We start from the raw sequence: 18,301 nt of genomic DNA on the forward strand, positions 1-18,301 counted from the left end.
CTTCGATTGCCAAAAAGAAGAAGATACCGTCGCCAGACTTGAAGAGGAACGTGTGGGGTGTGAACTTGTCAAAGGAGAAAAAACAAGAGATGAAAAAGATTGAAGACGAGTTGCAAGGCGGGAGGGACTATATCGGCGTCTCCCGGAGGTGGTGATGGGGAAGAAGATGCAGAGGTTTAAGGCTGAATTTACCGATCGTCGAGTCGTCCTGGGGACTCATTATAAGTCAGCCAAGTCCGCTGTTTTGGCTCACGATGTAGCGGCTGTGGATAGGTACGGGCTTGCAGTTAGGCTTAATTTCCCACACCGGGTGAACCGGAACGACGACAGCATTGGCGATCAAAACAAAGGGGACACAATGGTGGTGGTTACAGCTTCTTAGGAGGGAATTGGTTAAATTTCTTTGAATACACACTAACTACTTGATTAGGAAGATATTATTATAAACCTAATGCTAAGGTCTATTATTTAATCAATGCAAGTAGGGATGAAGGAATGCCACATGCCTAATTGTGAATGAAGTTTTGATTATCTTTCTGCTAGTCCATCATCAGTTTGTTTATTGGCTGGCTTTTTTAAACTCTTAGTCAAGTATCAGATTATCAATTAATGTTAAGGTCACTTCACTTGGCAGCCAATAATTTCCCAATATGAATGGTACCCTCCCTCAAGAACTGACCTACGTACAACAACATGCTTTACATTTTGTAGCGAATCACTTCCTAGGATATAACGAAGAAACTTCAACATTGTACGGATGGTGATTTAGTGAGAAGTAACTAGATAATTAGTTATCTAATGATATAACAAGGGAAACAAAGTTTTGATCATTTGACGTGTACATAATTAGGACTTGTTTTTCTAGTCACAAAGGAAGCTTTGTTGATGTTATATCTAGGCATCTTCATGAAGCCCCTTCAAATAAGCATATCTTTCTAAAACGTTGTTAACCACCAACCGAATGGTCATGACCCTTTAAAGCATCATCTTTTGACACATCATCAGCTTAGTACCAGTGCATAAGGATGTTATATCTATGCATCTCCAGAGCTGTTTTGATGTTTCCAGAAGTTGACATGCATCCGCAGACGAGCATGCTGCTTGCTTAAATAATATGGGCACTGATCAATAAAAATGAGATCCGTTGATGTCACGCAATGGCACCTTATGCACCGGTACTAGGCTGATGATGTCCTTTTTATTGAAAGGACTAGAATTATTCATATCAAAATATAGCTGAACTCCAACCTGGAAAAGGGTAATTATCTCTTGTTCAAGAAAACATCAAAGCCATGTTCTTGTTAGAAAATCAACAGGCCAGTTGCTCCCTTTCCGGTACATGAGCCAGCCATTTCCTCCGGCACTGCTTGTACCTGTAGAATGTACATGCTTGAAAGCTACTATCATTTCATATATGCCGTGCTGAAAGCTCAAAATAGCAACATAAAGTCAGTTCAAGGATTTTAAGTTGCCAATACCAAAAGAGAATTATATATGAGCAAACGTTATGCATATAAGATTTTCTGGAACCAGAAAATTGATTAAGATTGTCCTACAGATAGATTCCTAATGAAGGTTGTCCTTGTGTGTGCATACTTGTCAAACATGACACTTACATAAACATCCTTGGAATAAGAATCATGTGGTTTATAATGACCAGTTTTGTTAAAAGCAACTTCCTGTTTGAGATTGATCTATCAGCTCAAATTATGATTGTCAGTCAGCAAATTATGATTCTATAAATTATTCTTTTCTTGTTCTTGAGGGATCTAATAATTCTTTTCTATTTTTTCTTGTATATTTCTGTTGGTCTTGTATCCAGCATGCTCCAATGACTCTCTTCTTGAAGCTTCCTCTAGTAGCTTCTCAACAAAACCTATCTTTTTACTGCGTGATCGATCATTTTATTGAGAAAGTAGTGTTGTGAAGGTGTAGTTGTGCAAAAGGAAACATTAATTAATTAGCTTCATTTTCACTAACAAAAGACAGGAAATGAGCACTCTTGTTACACGAGCAGCAACTTTAAGTAGGTTTCTCTCCACCCATCAATCTTTGCATGCATCAGTACTTAATTTGTGCTGAATAGCTGGCAACATGATAGATATCGGAAATTCAAAGTTTGATTTTATCGAAAAGTAACATAGTTGGCCCGATTCGAGAGGGGCTGATCTCCAATGCAAGAACACTTGATAATAATCAAAATAAATATAAAAGTGTTGGAAACTTTCCCATTATTTTACCTTTTGACTTCTTGACTTTTGACTCTCCATTGAATACTTATCACAACATCAACAAACAAGCTATGCATGCAATGATCCCTTAGAATCTATTCCCGCCTAAACCCATGTTACCAAACAAGCCGGAACAGCTTAAGCAGATTTTAGTGGGACAGTTTTGTTCTAGAACGGTCAATTAGGTTTAGTATTAATAGGATTATCTTTCTTTTATTAGTTTATGGATGTTTATGTTGATCAGAATTAGGGTTCTTTAACCTTGTAATTGGAGATCAAGCCTATCTCGAATGTAGCTATTATCTTAATTTCAGTACTTTAGATTTCCGGTTTCTACAATAGACTATCAACAAGTATTTCACCTAGACGGGTCTAACTGAATTCAGTTTGATATTGAACTAACAGAATCCAGATCGTCCCAAAAATGGCTTCAGAACTAGTGTAATCAATCAAACCAATGTTATGTTAGAAAAACAACGCTATAAACTACTTATTTATAGGGCAAGAAAGCCAATTTGAACATAAAAGAGTTACTTGACTGCTTTATCTGTACTCAACTCTCTCTCTCTCTCTCTCTCTCAGTACATGATACAAGATAATTCAAAGGTTTTTAGTAGTTACAGATTAAGTAGTAGTTTGTTATTTATTTGCTACTTTTCCGGCTTGGCTATTTAAGTATTTATATCTATACTTCTACACTACATAATAAAGCATTCAAGTCTTCTATCACGTGACATTCTAGCTTTCACCCATTGCCTCTTGTTTCCGCTCAAATATGGTTACTGTAAATTCCTTAATGTTAAGAAATAATATTTTCTCTACTTATGGCTCAATCCAAGCTTATGTCTTACCCCCCCCCCCCCCGGGCAGCAATTAGCGTTTGTCGGGTGGAACCAAAATCCACTCGGTTCACATCTGAATCCAAGCCAACCCGAAACACAACATGAAACCCAACCTAAAAAGTAGAAAAGGAAGAGCACTAAAAACCCAACCGCTTCGGCACCCACTAAAACATGGGCTGAATAAGAGGAAACGGCTTTGACCCGTGCCTGGGTGGATGTTTCGAAGGATCCCATAACCGATAATATTCAAATATTTATATATTATGGTTAGATATAGGTAGTTCTTAAACTTATAGCCATATTTGGAAGACCGTTACGAAAAGGTTTCATATTGTAATGGTCATGTGCAGTTGTGCACCATCAACTTAACTCAAAACGCAGGAATATGAATCGGAAATTGACAATTTAATGAAATCCACGACCTCAAGAATAAAAGGAAAAGTGGTATGAGAAAGATGTTTTTACTTTTCATAGTGACTTAACTCCCAACCTGTGTCCAACATAGCATGTCGTTTAACCAGATGGCAGTTTGGAAAATTGTAAGGCACTCTCTTAAGTAGGTGTCCAATTGAGTCAATACTCTAAACACATAAAGAAATGCAAGTCAAGTACGGGTGCGTCAGATGCCCGAGGAATTCAAATTGACATCCCCAAACAATGAGGAGGCGAGCCTAGAAGAATCGCGACGAGGGACTGGGAAGACTAATTAAAAGTAAACGGGAATCGTCATCAACTAGACCCGAACCAAAAATATGGATTCTTTTATCTAGTAGGTTGGGAGATTTTAACGAGTTACAAACGAAAACGCTATGAACGAGGCAAGAAGAGATCGAGAGGGAAGAATTGCAAAAGGTACTCCTGAATTTTAATCCGGTTTATGCAATTTTTGTTTTATATTAAATAAGTTCATTTGTGTATTCGTGTATATGTTAAGTAAGAAGTTACACAAACATTAGTTGATAGCAACATTTATCTTCATGTGAATTCACTTAGCTTACAAGGTTTGTTTTAATTATAAAAAGTAGTAGGGGTTTGCAAAAGTAGGGGTTGTATTGGGTTAAATCAACACGGAACCTAAACTAGGGGTGTTGAAGGTGGAATAACACTAACCAAGTAACCATTGTAACCAGTTAGGTCAACTAATAACCGGTTAACCTATTGAAACTAACCACTTTCGGTTAACCGGTCCTTATATGATAATCCCTATCCGGCACCTAACATACAGTTTATATCACTTTTCTACTATACATGTTAACAAGTGGTTTCAGTTCAATTAACCGGTTAGAATCTACATACAGCACCTCTAATTAGAGGTGCATAAATTTGTTTCTGAACCCAAACCGGTTTAGTTTGTAACAGGTTATGAGGAGAAAAGGGTCGTTTGGTTTAAAACTTGATTTCATCCTGTTTGGTTTTGACCATTTTCAACAAGTATGTATACCCATTACAAACCACCGATTCGGTTCTAAACCGGTTTTAAAATCAGTATAAGGAAAACAACTCTATGATAATAATGTACGCGAATCAGAAACAGAAACAATAATTGGATGCTCAAAAATATTACACTCTTAGTTTCACAAGTAACTTAAAACTCTCTTTAACACAGTTTTCATTTTAACAAACCAGACGATGAAAGAAACCGCAATGCTTGCTTCGAGTTGTCCAAAACCGCAGATGATCTTGGAACTTGCATTTTCCTTTTCTTCAAAAACTCCAATGAGTTTTGTAAACATGGAGGCGGTGGAATTTCCTTCAAAATAACTGGCTCCATGCTGTGTAACAATTATAAAAAATACGGTTAATTCTATCCCGTCTCGTTTCCATATAAAGCTGCAAAACAGGTCGGGCTCGTAGGTTGAGCCCGAACACAATTCAAAAACGAAAAGCAAAAAAACCTGAAAACCGGACCAAATATGTAGTTTGAGAAAAAAACTGAACCAAATTATGAGTTTAGTTTGTGGTTCGGTTATCAATTCCACAAATCTTTCTTATTTAAAAAACCAAACCGAATAATTGGAAAACTGAACCGCTAAAAAATATATTAATCTTTTCTCTGTTTTTGCATAGTAATACTTTGTAATCCTCTAGATTTAAAGAGGGTTGTTATTTCTAAACAACCTTTTTTTTAAATATGCCAATCTTTTTAACACAAAGAGTTTAAGTTACTACACAAAACACATTTAGAAAAAACAAATGAGTTGATCGGGTCAACATGTGAACCCACCAAGTTGACACAAACACAGCCCATTTAGATACACATGTGGATTCACCCAAACCTGTTTAGACTAGACCAGAACATGTGAACTTCATGTTAGGTTTGTGCCGTGTCAAAAAATCGTTAGAAGAACGGTTTCAAAGAATTACCCTGCGCGTTTGGATTTCTTCTTTCTTGGTTTTTTCTCAGATTCTTCTTCCTCCGAGTCTGAGTCAAAAACTTTCCTGCAGTAACAAAAACAATACATCGTTTTATTAGTTTGTTATAGTTGAATAGATAAAAGAGACAAAAGTTGGAACATGGTCAAGAGTGAATACTTCTCATTGGCTGCAAGCAATTTGACAATGTCATCTGGAAGCATTCCTTTAATAGATGGTGTTTCGGTTTCGGTTTCCTCTGGTTCAGAGACATCTTTGTTTGGACGAGGATCGCGCGGCGTTAACTTTTCAGCCCATTTTCTGCGGCGTTCTTTAACTTCACGTGCAACCCTGAACAAACAACCCGTTTCATGTTAAAACTTAAACAATATGAATTAAAAAGAAAATGTAACAATAATACAATATTGTTGCTTGTTAGACTTGTAAATGAACAAAACGTTGGAATATTTTTTGATAAAAACAAACGAACATGAACAAAATTTCTCTTTCGTTCATTTATGTTCGTTCACAAACGTCAATTTATGTTCGTTTATTTACGTTGGCTTATACTTAAACCAATTATTAGCTGTGTTTTTGGATGAATTGTGATTGTATTAGACTTGTCCAATATGCTCATGTACTATCATGAACAGTTCGCTTATGTTTAAAACGAACGAAGATGAGCAACCACAAACATGCCCAGTTTCTTAATAACCGAACATGAACAAGAAATCCTATGTTCGATCGCATGTTCGTGTTCAGTTAAAGTTAAATAAAACTAACACGATAACATGAACATGCCCCCATCCATGTACGTTTGATTCACTTACAGGCTTGTATATACCTAAAAAAGAGTGTACATAACATTTTATGAACATTGGACAATCATATAACAGTTATAATGTTTGCTACTGCAATCTCAAGTAAATATACTAATTTCAGACTGAATTAACAAATGTAATCAATATCCTATAAATTCAATTTGAGTGTGAAGTGAAACAGAGAACATAATAACAATAATAATAATACCTGGCTTTATTTTCTTTCTGGATGGTTGTAATCTCTTCGTCTTTTTGTACTGCCTGTGTATCATCAAATTAGGCAGCAGTTTTGATTGAGAAATAAAAGACAAGACAAATTGTTAACTAGGATGAAGAACCTGTTGGGCGGTAACTTCCTCTGGGGCGTCGGAGTCGCTGTCTGCCGACATAATTAATAACTAGGGTTTGCGATTAGGGTTTTTGTTTTCTGTCTTGCTGCTACCTGCTGACTGCTTATGTTATGTTGAGGTGCGGCTGAGGAATGGGACGCTGGGGTGTGTTTTGTACAAGGGGGAAATTAAATTAAATTAAATTAAAAGTTAAAACTACATTACCGCAACTCGCTATCGATTGAGTTTATTAGTAATGACACTCGTATAGCTTATAAAAGAAGAATATAACATATGTAAAACGGCGTTTATTTGGTCTAGTAAAACTCACTTGTTGCAACAGTGAGTTGACATAAATTCGACAGTATCGATTTAAGTTCATTATGTAAAAACTAACATAACAAAAAATTTAGTTAGGTTTATCACGTTAAAAATTATCATAACAAAATAAAAAGAATATACGGTATATTATACATCGTATATGCTTAAATCAAATTAGTAGGAACTAGGAATATACTCGATAAATGGGTATTTCTTATGGGTAAACGAGTATATCACCAAATGGTCCAAATCCTTTCCATGCCCGTGAGAAATTTCAAAAATAATCTCATACCCGGTCCCATATATGATTACCGACCTATATTGTCCCAAATGTATCGAGTTTCATTTTCACCCTTGGGTTTACAATTTAGCTCTGGTTTTCACAGTGAAAAGTCTCAACGATTTATATAGTTTACATGCTCTGATGTGATTGTTTGATGGGTCCTTAACACAACGAAATCAATGACCTTTATAACTAGGGGCATATCTATAGAATGAACGTGTGGTTCCTCGAAACCACCTGATTTTCGAAATAATAATGTATTAATATGTAGAAAATATTAGAGGAACCACCTTAAAAAATAGGAAGGAACCACCTAGTTAACATTAAATGCGCTGGTCCAGTTGGTAAATGGTTGGTTTTGTAAACTGAAGGTCACATGTTTGATTTCGACTTCTAGCGAAATTTTTTACTTTCTAATTCAGCCTTATATCATATCTGACCACCGCTACTGCCTATTGCTATTACGGCCGACCACACACCACCGTTGGTCCGTTGCTCATTCCTTCTACCTTGTTACTCTTCCTCGAATCCTCCCACTTATAAGGTAAGTTTACATCATCATTTTCACCTCGTGCTCTTAACTTTTTTTTTCAAAGCTGTACATTATGTGGGTATTTGTTGGCTACTTGATCTTGTATATTTGTTTAAATTACCTTAGGGCTTTTGCTATACACATGCTTGGGAAAGTAGAAGGCATATACATGAGTAATTTGATTGATAATGTGTTTGGTAGGGTGTTCTTCGGGTTCGTTTTTCGGGTTGGGTTTTCGAGTTTCAAAGTTTTAAATCTTAACCCGAAACCCAACCCAAACTCTAATGGGTTTTTCGAGTTCGGGTAATTCGGGTTTTTTCGTGTTGGGTTAATCGGGTTTCAAGTATCCTAAAAAGCAAACAAAAAAAACAACTTCAATGCTAAAATTAAAACTACATATTCATCTTTGCTCATAACACAAATAATCAAATAATAAACCAATATAACTTGATAAAACAGTTTAAAAGAAGAATAAAAGTAAGTAACTAACTCAAACCATAATCTTCTTCAAGCAGACGTGATTTAAATGTTCGACTATGGTTGCAATTAGTAATAAACGGAAAACATAAATTAACAATAAACAATCGATCCATAATAGCTAAAATGACAACAATCGATTAGGGTCAGATGTTGATAACTTTAGTAGCTAAAACTAAGCCTATTATACATAAAAATATATATAATTTCAAAACTAAAAATTTATTTGTGTTTTTCGGGTTGACCCGAAACTTATATATCAAACCCGAAAACCAACCCGAATTACTTCGGTTCGGGTTCAGGTTCGAGTTAGTCTTTTATTGGATTCAGGTTTTTTGGTTTGGGTAAGTTCAGGTTCGGGTGCGGGTTGGGTTTCGGGCTTCGGGTAAAAATGACAACCATAGTGTTTGGTGATAAATTCAACTTGTGGGTTTAAACTAGCTGAATCCTAAGTGTTTCAGTATTGATTCATCGGCTTGAACCATTGAACCTCATACCGACCTGAATCTCGAACCATCAAACCGACGCGAACCATCGAACCGACCCGAAATTCTTTATACCTGACTCTATGAAATTGACGAATCCAAAAGTAATGCACCACCTGAAAAAAATTCATGGTTCCGTCACTTTTTATAACAAATGGTTGGGTCTTTGGCATCCGGGCGTTTGAAAGACGGCCCCATAAAGTTGTATCCGGCTCTTGTACGTAAGTAAAGTTTGGTTAAAATTTGGTATTAAAATCACATAATAATAATAATAATACATGGACCAAATAGAAAATACACAACCAACCCAGACCCGGTAGACGCTCATTTGTCCGCCAAGGAAGCACAAAATCAAAGCTTTAAAAAGCACAGTGACTGACAGACTACACATACTCTTCATTCTCATTTTCCCTCCATCATCATCATCATCATCATCATCAATGGCAGCAGACGAACCTCCGACTTCACTAAACCTTGCACCACCAGCTTCCGTTGAAGCCACAATCGATTCCACAGGAGGCTTGGGCCGCACATCGTCTTCTTGTAGCGTCGTCGAAACATCGCCTCTGAAATCCCATGGAGAGTCACTCGAGTACGCTGAAGAGCTTATGGTTAAAGGATCCAAGACTAACGAGGAGGAGGATTACGCTGAAGCCACCAATTGCTTCAGCCGTGCCCTAGAAATCAGGTTATTAGGGCTTTTTATCCACCACTTTGTTATCTGTTATCGCTTTATTACTTTATTTGAAACTGTAACTGCAGTTAATTATTAAGTATGTAATAAGTTTGTTGATATATTATTATTATTATTATTTGAAGTAATTGAACAAATAACTCAAATTCAAAGGAGAAGAACTAAGTTATGTTGATGTGTAATTTTGGATGTTAATTTCTGTTAAGAGTGTTGAGTTTATATGCATATTTCTGATAGATAGATGATGCATGTTGTTAAAAGCACAAAATGTAATTAGCTCATGGTTGTTAGTTAGTTAAGTGATTGAGTAGTTAGTTCATTGGTTAAATGTATGGATTAGTATAAATATCTAGTCAGATATATTGTAACCACTTGTAAGTTATAATCACAAAATTTTCATTTTATACTTCTAGTTGTTAGCATGTTAGTTACAAGAGTTAGCTAAGTTATTAAGGTTGCTATTGCATTAGTTAGATGCATGAGCTAGTATAAATACAAATACCTAGTCAGATTCATTGTGGCAACTTGTAAAGTATAACGACAACCTTTTCATTTCGTATTTTCTCTGTTAATATGTCTCCCTATATCGCGTGAAGCCGTGAACTTGAGAAAGTATTGGCTAAATGGAAATTATACCTTGAAATGTTTAGGATCTCTGATTTGAGTCACTGAGACAATATCTTTTATTTCTGTGTCATCTTGATCAGGGTTGCACATTATGGTGAGCTTGCACCTGAATGTGTGAGAGCATATTATAAGTACGGCTTTGCACTTCTCTACAAGGCTCAAGAAGAGTCTGATCCATTAGTTTCTGGTGCTGTCTCTAAGAAAGAGGCAAGTTCTGAAGATGATTCTAAAAAGGGGCCCGCTAAGGGTGCAGAAAGTGGCGAAACTTCGGTTTCAAATGATGCCAAAGAAGGAACTTCAGATCCTCAATCAGAAGATGGTTAGTAGCATCAGTTATGTGTTTAGATCAATTCAATACTAAACAAACTATGATCTGTTATCATTTATGTTCTTGGTTGTGTTAGGTGGTGGTGAGGAAGAAGATGATGAGGCAAGTGATGGTGAGGAGGATGAATCTGACCTGGATTTAGCTTGGAAAATGCTTGATGTTGCAAGGGCAATTGCTGAAAAACAATCAGGTGACACAATGGAGAAAGTTGACATTCTTTCAGCTTTAGCAGAGGTAGCTTTGGAGAGAGGTATGCGTAGTTTGCTAAGCGCACATAGATTGTTATTATTCATTTTATTATTTAGTTTCATTTGCCTTCTTTTTATAGAGGATGTTGAAACTTCCCTTAATGATTACCTGAAAGCATTATCGATGCTGGAACGTTTAGCTGAACCAGACAGCCGTCATATTGCTGAACTGTATCCTTTTTAAGTTCAATGGTTTATAATTTTGAAACCTTCAGATGATGTATATCTACGTCTGTAGACGAACTGAATGTTAACTGGACAGTACATGAACCATTCAGCTGTAAGTTCGTTTATTTAATAAACGACTACACAAGCGAACATGAAAACAAACAAATTGTTCATTTAGTCTAACAAACGAACATGAACACATGTCTCACTCGTTCATTTATGTTCGTGAACTTTCTTTCATTTAAACTTGTTTATGTTCGTTCGTTTATATTCATTCATGTTTGTTAGTTTCCATCTGGTTTAAGTTCAATAGTTTATGTTAGTTAATATATTTGTTTTATAATTTTTGGCCCTTTACAACGTAGTCTAGTTTTAATAACTTTTTAGGCCCACCACATTGTTCTTTATATAACATAGTTTTAGCTTAGTTATGCTGGTTCGTTTATGTTCAGATATGTTTGTTCGTTTACGTTCGTTAACCGTGTGTTTTTTGCAGTTAACGAATGAACATGAACTTAAAAACCATGTTCTTTTAATTGTTCGTGTTTGGTCGTTTGTTTGGTTAAAGATAAAGAATGAACACAAACATGCTTCGTTAATGCTTGTTTGATTTGTTTACACGTGTATGTATATCCTTAATATGACAATTGCAGGAACTTTAGGATATGTTTATGTCTGGAAATCGGTTCAAAGGGTGAGGAAGCAATCCCATATTGTCAAAAGGCTATATCAGTTTGCAAGTCTCGTTTGAACCGACTCGCAAGTGAAATAAGCTCATCTGGTTCTGTGGGACCCACCGATACTGAGTCAGCAGGTGGACAGTCTTCTAGTGCTTCACAAACGACTGATTCTGTTGCTGATAAAGAAAAAGAGGTTGAGATTCTCACTGGGCTTTCAACCGAGCTTGAAAAGAAGGCAAGCTTTAAACTCACCTTTTGGTTTCTTATTTTCTTGAATCTTGATACCCTTGGGGTGTTCATCGAGTCGAATTTGGGTTATTCAAATCGAATTCGGGTTATTCGATTCAAGTTATTCAAATATGAAAATTTTAAAGCTGAATTCAAATTCGCCTAAAATTCATATAAACCGATTCGAATAAGCGCACCTGAATTCGAGTCGAATTTAAATCTATTCAAATAAACCAAGTTAGAATAAAGAAATAAAAAGTTTTAAAATCATTAAAAAAACATTTCTAAACTAATATCTACTTCATAAATATTACTTCAATGGCAGCTTGAAGATCTTCAACAGATTGTGTCAAATCCATCATCTATATTGTCTGATATTCTGGGGATGATGGCCGCCAAGGCAAAAGGCGGCAGCAGCGGTGGTGGTGGCGGTACGACAACTGGTTCTGGGTTTGGGTCTTCTGCTGTTTTGACAGCTCAGTCAAATGGTGATTCGGGTGTGACTGATCTTGGGGTTGTTGGGAGGGGAGTGAAGCGGGTGTCAGTGAGCTCGGTTGAACCGCCGGCAAAAAAGCCTGCATCTGATTCCGCTGCAAATAACAGTGGTGGTGCTGAATGACTCAGCTTGTAAGGTTCGTCTCTGAGACTAAATGTCATATCTTAAAGATTGTGGTTCATTGGTTTTGAGCAATGAACTTTGTCATCTTTTGTTAATTTGATCTTTATGTGAAATGAGTGTTTTGATAGTTAGGAAAACTATTTTCATAATCATCATGTCGATTAACATTGTGTTCTTAACTGAATTATAGCTAAAATGGACCCGTGATTAAGAGTTATTTGGTGGTTAATTGTTGTTTACCTATTATTTTTTGCTCTTAAGTTGATTATTTTTTCTTTGTTAATCTGGATCAAATATTGGTGTTAATGTGAAGGTAAATGAATTCAAGGAATCCATGAATATTGGTATTTTTTGCTCTTATGTTAATTATCAAACCAAATATGCCGGGTTTTAGATTTATCGGGTTTTGGTTCACGGTTTGAAGAACTGGGTTTAGGGCATTAGGCTAATGGTTTGAAACATAAGCCGGTCTTTGAAATTGAACCGATCTTTTACCTTTTTTTATATCATATATGATTTTCTTTTATTTTCATAAAAAAATTACAACACATTTGGGGCGATATTAGGCGGCAACCCCCTCCTCGTTGTTAGAAGAATATTTTTATTATATTAAATGGACCAATGATAAGCCTTGGGGGTTATTTTTGGGATACTACACTACACTCCTAAAATAAAAGGCGCTCATTTGATGACGTGGCGTCACGTTATAAATCATCCCCATTTTGTAGCCCTTTATTACACGTAGCTTGAATGAAAATGTGTGGTATAGAAGCGTCATTGTAACAATGGTTTGATAATTGAAAGTGGAAAATCAATAGGAACGCAAGACGTAGAATGGTTCACCAGAGATTTTGTAAAATTAAACCATCAATATTTATTTACAATAATAAGTAATAACTGACCCACGAGTTACAATGTGATATAACCGAATTTTGAGTTGGGCCTGAGATTCATTTAGAACAAATGCAAACAACAAGGATAGCTCCGTTATCACTGATCGAGATATGGCTAGCTTTGTCTTTTTAATCAGAAAGCGACGAACCATGATGCTTGATTACTGATTACACATCCAAAAAGTATGCATCTTAATCAAGTATATAAGTAACTGCATATTAAAAAGGTAGATTTTTTTTACTTATATCTATATCAATACTATATATAATGTATTAGAGAATGACAAATTAAGACATTTTGTATTAAGGGATGTACAAATCAACACATGCACAACTCCAAAGAAGGGCCGCATCTACTTTCAAGAATAAAATGCACACCTTTAATTTAATATATTCAATTTTTTACCTTCAATCTTTATTAAATAAAATAATAATTACAATTTTGTTCCCTAATCTTTAACCATTTATTACTATTTATTTTTCATTTAAACCAAATTCCTCCAACGATTTTTAAACCGACAGACTTTTTCATACATTAATATTTTTTAATAAAGGTTGCACCATAAAAACGAACATTTTATTCTCTTTAGTTTGAGTATGATATTGTTGGAGTTTTTTTCAATTAAAAAAAATAATATTTTATGTATAGGTGTTCAATGCTGGTTTTGATGGTTTAAGCCAAATATGCGAGCCAAAGTGTTAGTAACCATTATTTATCATCGAAAATAGAAACTAAATTGTTGAAAAATAAAACCGAACGTTAAAAGAAAACCCTAACCGTGAACCTAACCGATGATCGATATAAATGGTTGTAAGGTTTCAAAACGAACCATGAACTCCCATCACTTTTACGTGCGGGCACGTGTCTAGTATTTAGTAATAGATGTGCAAACAAGTTGAGTCTAGGCTCATTTAAGCTTGAGCTTGGCTCTCGTTCGGTTTTTCGAGCTCTGGTCTTCTATTAATTGTTTCATCTTTTATAAATTATAGTTTTTATGTATAAAGTAATATATAGTTGCTTCTTGTTATAGTTATATTATATAACACCATATAAATAATAGGTTATTTTAAACCTGGCTTGATTCTAGACGTGCAATTGTGAATAGCTAACGAGTATGCATGTTCTGCTCATTTTCACTCATATTCACTAATTGAAAGGATAGTCTTATTGTTTTTAATATTTATTGTTGAAAAAAAATAAATAATCAATTATTAAAAATGTAATATATAATAGACAAAATTACATAAATTATCTTTTATGTTTGCACTCAATTCCAGTGGTTGCCCTTTATCTTTAATAATAACATATTTTGTACTTTACGTTTCCAAATGCTACATCGTTTGTCCTTTAGCCCTAACCCAGTCAGTTTTTATCGTTAAGTCTGGTCATGTGCTTTGCACATGAGGGTAAATTGGTCATTTTACCCACTTATTAAAAAACATTTAAAAAAAATAAAAGAGTATATATAGAGAGAAAAGATCAAATAAAAAGTTTGATTATCTTAAGAAGGCTAGGAATATTTTGTCTAATACCTTAATAATGAAAACCCACTTAATTTAATTTCAAAAACTCACTTAATTAAAACTCACTTAAATTTTCACTTATCTCCTACAACCACCACCGCCCACCGCCACTACCTTGCCGGAAAAGTCTTCGGAAATTTCGTCGGAAAATAAAACACTATGAAAAACACAATGAAAAAGACACAATGTAAAAAACACAATGGAATAAACACTATGAAAATAAAAACACAATGACAAAAACACAATTAAATTACACAATATAAAAAACACAATGCAAAAAACATTATGAAAAAATAAAACACACTTGTATAACACAATTTTGTAAAACACAATTTTGGTAAAATACACTTTGTAAAAAACCCACGATTTTTTTTTATTTTTATGTAGCAATATGGTACTCATATAAAAGATAAAAAAACACTCGTTATTATGGTGAAATTGTTTTGAAAAAAAATGTCGTATAAAAAGTTATGGGCTTTTTAAAATGATGGGGTATTTGACATGTGCCTTGCATGTGGAGAGAGAAAGTCAACAAATGTGTAATCCCTATTATGCCCTTACCCTTGTTTTACACTTTATGATCTCTCTAATCTAATCTCAACCATTAAATTTTAAAATAAATGGACAAGATTATTTCTTATCCTTCTTAGGAAAACTAATCTTCTTATTATAATCAACCCTATATATATACATATATAGAGAAAAGATGGAATACGAAAATCCTTATCGTACAAAACTGTACGTGACAACAGCAAGCGTCAATCTACACTTATGATTCAGTTGAAAGCGGTTGAGGAGATCCCGTGTTTTTTTAAGCGAAAAGGGTACGATTGTCTTTTTGATTCCTCATTTAAATTTGGTAATTCGCGTACAAACGGTTACGATCCTGATATTTAGCTTAATCAAAATCAATTTCTTATTTTACGAAACAAATTTTTACCAAAAACTATCAATTGAGTTCACGAATCAATTTTTTCAAGCTATTTTGTGATATTAGGGTTTTGAAATAGAAGATGATCGCGAATGTAAGTTTTTGCTGTTTTTGAATTAAGTCATTGTAGATAATTGATTAGTCTAGTTTGATTTTATGATGTTTCATAATATGAACGTATAATGAGCGTGTTACTATAACTGATTATAAGCTGATTATAACGTTTTATAATATGAGCGTTTTATGAGCGTAATGGTAATTCTGTATGTTAGTTCTCATGAGATTCACGTGATAATTGATTAGTCTAGTTTGTGAGTGTTTTACGAGCGTTTTCATATTAGGACTACCTCTGTGTTTTGATGTTTCATAATACGAACGTATCATGAGCGTGTTACTATATCTGATTAACGTTTTATATTATGAGTGTATTATAAGCGTGTTACTATTAGGATTGTTAAATTGGATTGATTATAATTTTGACCGTGTGTTGAGCGTCTATAGATTATAATTTTGATTTTTTGATGTTTTGTGTAGATGAATCAAGTGTTTTGGTTGAAGGTGAATGGGGTTGATATCATTCCTGAAGTTGCTTATTCTTACAGACCTGTTAAAGGAATGATGTTTTCGTCAATTGATCAAGCATTTGATTTTTATTGTGAATATGCTAAAAAAGCTGGATTTTGGGCTCGTAAAGGTGGATCTTATATGCATGGTGGTGTACTGAAGACCAAGTACTTTACATATTGTAAAGACAACTGAATCAAGTTTATTATTCCCTTCTAGCTCTGTTACATTAATTTCTTCATCTTTGTTTAGTTGAGATTCATTACCAATGACAGCTGTTATTTAATCTTTTATAAATAATATTTCTTTTAAGTTGAATAAAAGAAGTTTTTAATTTATTACCTTTTTCGTGCTCTTCAACCTCTGTATTTACCACTGCATCACCAACGCCTGCACACCACTAACTTCTGCACCACTAACTCCTGCATCATCAACAGTTTCCCCAGATTTTTTCTTTTCTTCTGATAGATTATAAACTTCAGGAATCGTACCACTTCCTTCTTCACCGAGCACGGTATCTGAACCAACTACTGCATCTGAATGAACTGTCTCAATTGCTGCAGCTGTATAAGAAGTGGGAACTTTTAAAGACACATATATATTTTTTGATAAAGAGTTAGATTGTTTTTCTTACCTAAATTAAGTAGTGTGTTGTTTTTCATGGTTTCACTTTCTTGTGTTTTGGTAACCACATTAGGATTGAAAATGTCTTCCCAATCACAACACCTAGCAAAGATATGTGGATTTGATAGATGTTTTTCCTTCCCTTCACGGACCAATTTATTGATTTCCTTGCAAAGTATTTCAAATTTCTTCATCTTCTTATCCATTTTCTTATTCCAAGACTGTAAAATGAAAATATAGTTTTTAATTAAATTAAGATATTCTGATTTTATGTATGTCTCATCTTTTCTTCCTTTGTTTCTTTTGGTGGTAGGTAAGCAGATATTCCAGACAGCTGAAGTGGGGTTATATAAAAGTCGACCAGCTCTTGTGTGTGTGTTCCCAATGGCATTTGCAAACTCAAATGTGAATACATATCATCATCATCATCAAATTCGCCTTCGGCATTGTGATCGGCATTATCTGATTCTGTTTCACTCCCCCCATCTGCCCCTGACATATGTTAATGTATCACTAAAAGAAATACAAATCCCATAAGTGTTTTATGTATGAAACTGGTAAAAAAATTAAACTAAGCGTTTAAGAAGCGTTTAATACCTTCAGCTTCTTTAGGTATTACAGCTTCTTTTGGATGCACCACATCCAGATGAGCTTCAAGTGAGACAACTATGAAGCAATAAGTGTGAGCGTGTGGAAAGCGTTTATGCATGAAATTGGTAAAAAAAATATAGCTAAGTGTTTTGAGAAGCATTTAATACCTTCAGATTCTTTTGCAACTGTTTCAGCATGTTTATCAACAGAAGGAATATCAACTGTATTATCAGCAGCAGCTTCAGGAATTATCTTGTCACCGGTGGCTGCAATCTTACCAGCATCTGCATTTTCACCAGCAGCTGCAACATCATCTTTACCAACATCAGCAGTATCAGTTGCAGTTTCAACATTAGCTTCAACATCATTCTCATATGCAGGAGCGTATTCCTCGTTTTCAGAAGCATTATCTAAAGGAGGTCCATTATTATACAAGTATTTCTCAATCTTTGCAAGAGTTGTTGTTGTTATGTAGTTGACTGCAGGTGTTGTGACCGGAGAGCCAAATGGACCATATTTCTTCTGGTACTCATGCGTGTAAAGCATCGTAAGGAATGTGATGGGACCGTTGTATTGTGCATTGACACTTTCCATTCTTTCTTTGTCATATTTAGGTTTTCAATTAAATAGCTGCACCAGTCCATATCAGGAATATCTGAGATTTTATCGATTGCGGTGATGAATCGTTGGTTGACTGTTGTTGATTTTGTTATAAATCCTATACATGTGTTGAACAACACAAGAAAATTAATTTTAAACATTTCACCAACTACTTGATCATCCATCAATTTATGTCTCACCTGCTTTATACTTATTTTTGGAGTCGGGAATTGGTTCTTGAACAGATCTGTAGTTATATCATCCCCCAACCTTGGTCTACTCCTGTCTAAAACGGGTATCTTACCTATT

The 18,301-nt window shown here is 34.8% G+C and overlaps 2 protein-coding genes across 2 annotated transcripts; one reads left to right on the plus strand and one right to left on the minus strand.

The window, feature by feature from the left end:
- Positions 1-4,548: 4,548 nt before the first annotated feature.
- LOC143597755 (uncharacterized) lies at positions 4,549-6,686 on the minus strand. The gene is made up of 5 exons (XM_077076163.1): positions 6,585-6,686; positions 6,455-6,507; positions 5,606-5,776; positions 5,438-5,512; positions 4,549-4,845 (listed from the first exon to the last, which is right to left on the minus strand). The coding sequence occupies exons 1-5, from the start codon at positions 6,633-6,635 to the stop codon at positions 4,683-4,685; spliced, it is 513 nt and encodes a 170-aa protein (XP_076932278.1). The 5' UTR covers positions 6,636-6,686; the 3' UTR covers positions 4,549-4,682.
- A 2,410-nt stretch (positions 6,687-9,096) lies between these two features.
- Positions 9,097-12,417, plus strand: LOC143597756 (NASP-related protein sim3-like). Its single transcript, XM_077076165.1, has 6 exons — positions 9,097-9,361; positions 10,075-10,313; positions 10,399-10,572; positions 10,651-10,741; positions 11,392-11,653; positions 11,972-12,417. The coding sequence occupies exons 1-6, from the start codon at positions 9,114-9,116 to the stop codon at positions 12,263-12,265; spliced, it is 1,308 nt and encodes a 435-aa protein (XP_076932280.1). The 5' UTR covers positions 9,097-9,113; the 3' UTR covers positions 12,266-12,417.
- The last annotated feature ends 5,884 nt before the right edge of the window (positions 12,418-18,301 follow it).

This window comes from Bidens hawaiensis, unplaced genomic scaffold (assembly GCF_021521415.1).
Source record: "Bidens hawaiensis isolate Kalapana, Puna unplaced genomic scaffold, B.hawaiensis_p1.1 tig00048986_1, whole genome shotgun sequence".
Classification (NCBI taxonomy): domain Eukaryota; kingdom Viridiplantae; phylum Streptophyta; class Magnoliopsida; order Asterales; family Asteraceae; genus Bidens; species Bidens hawaiensis.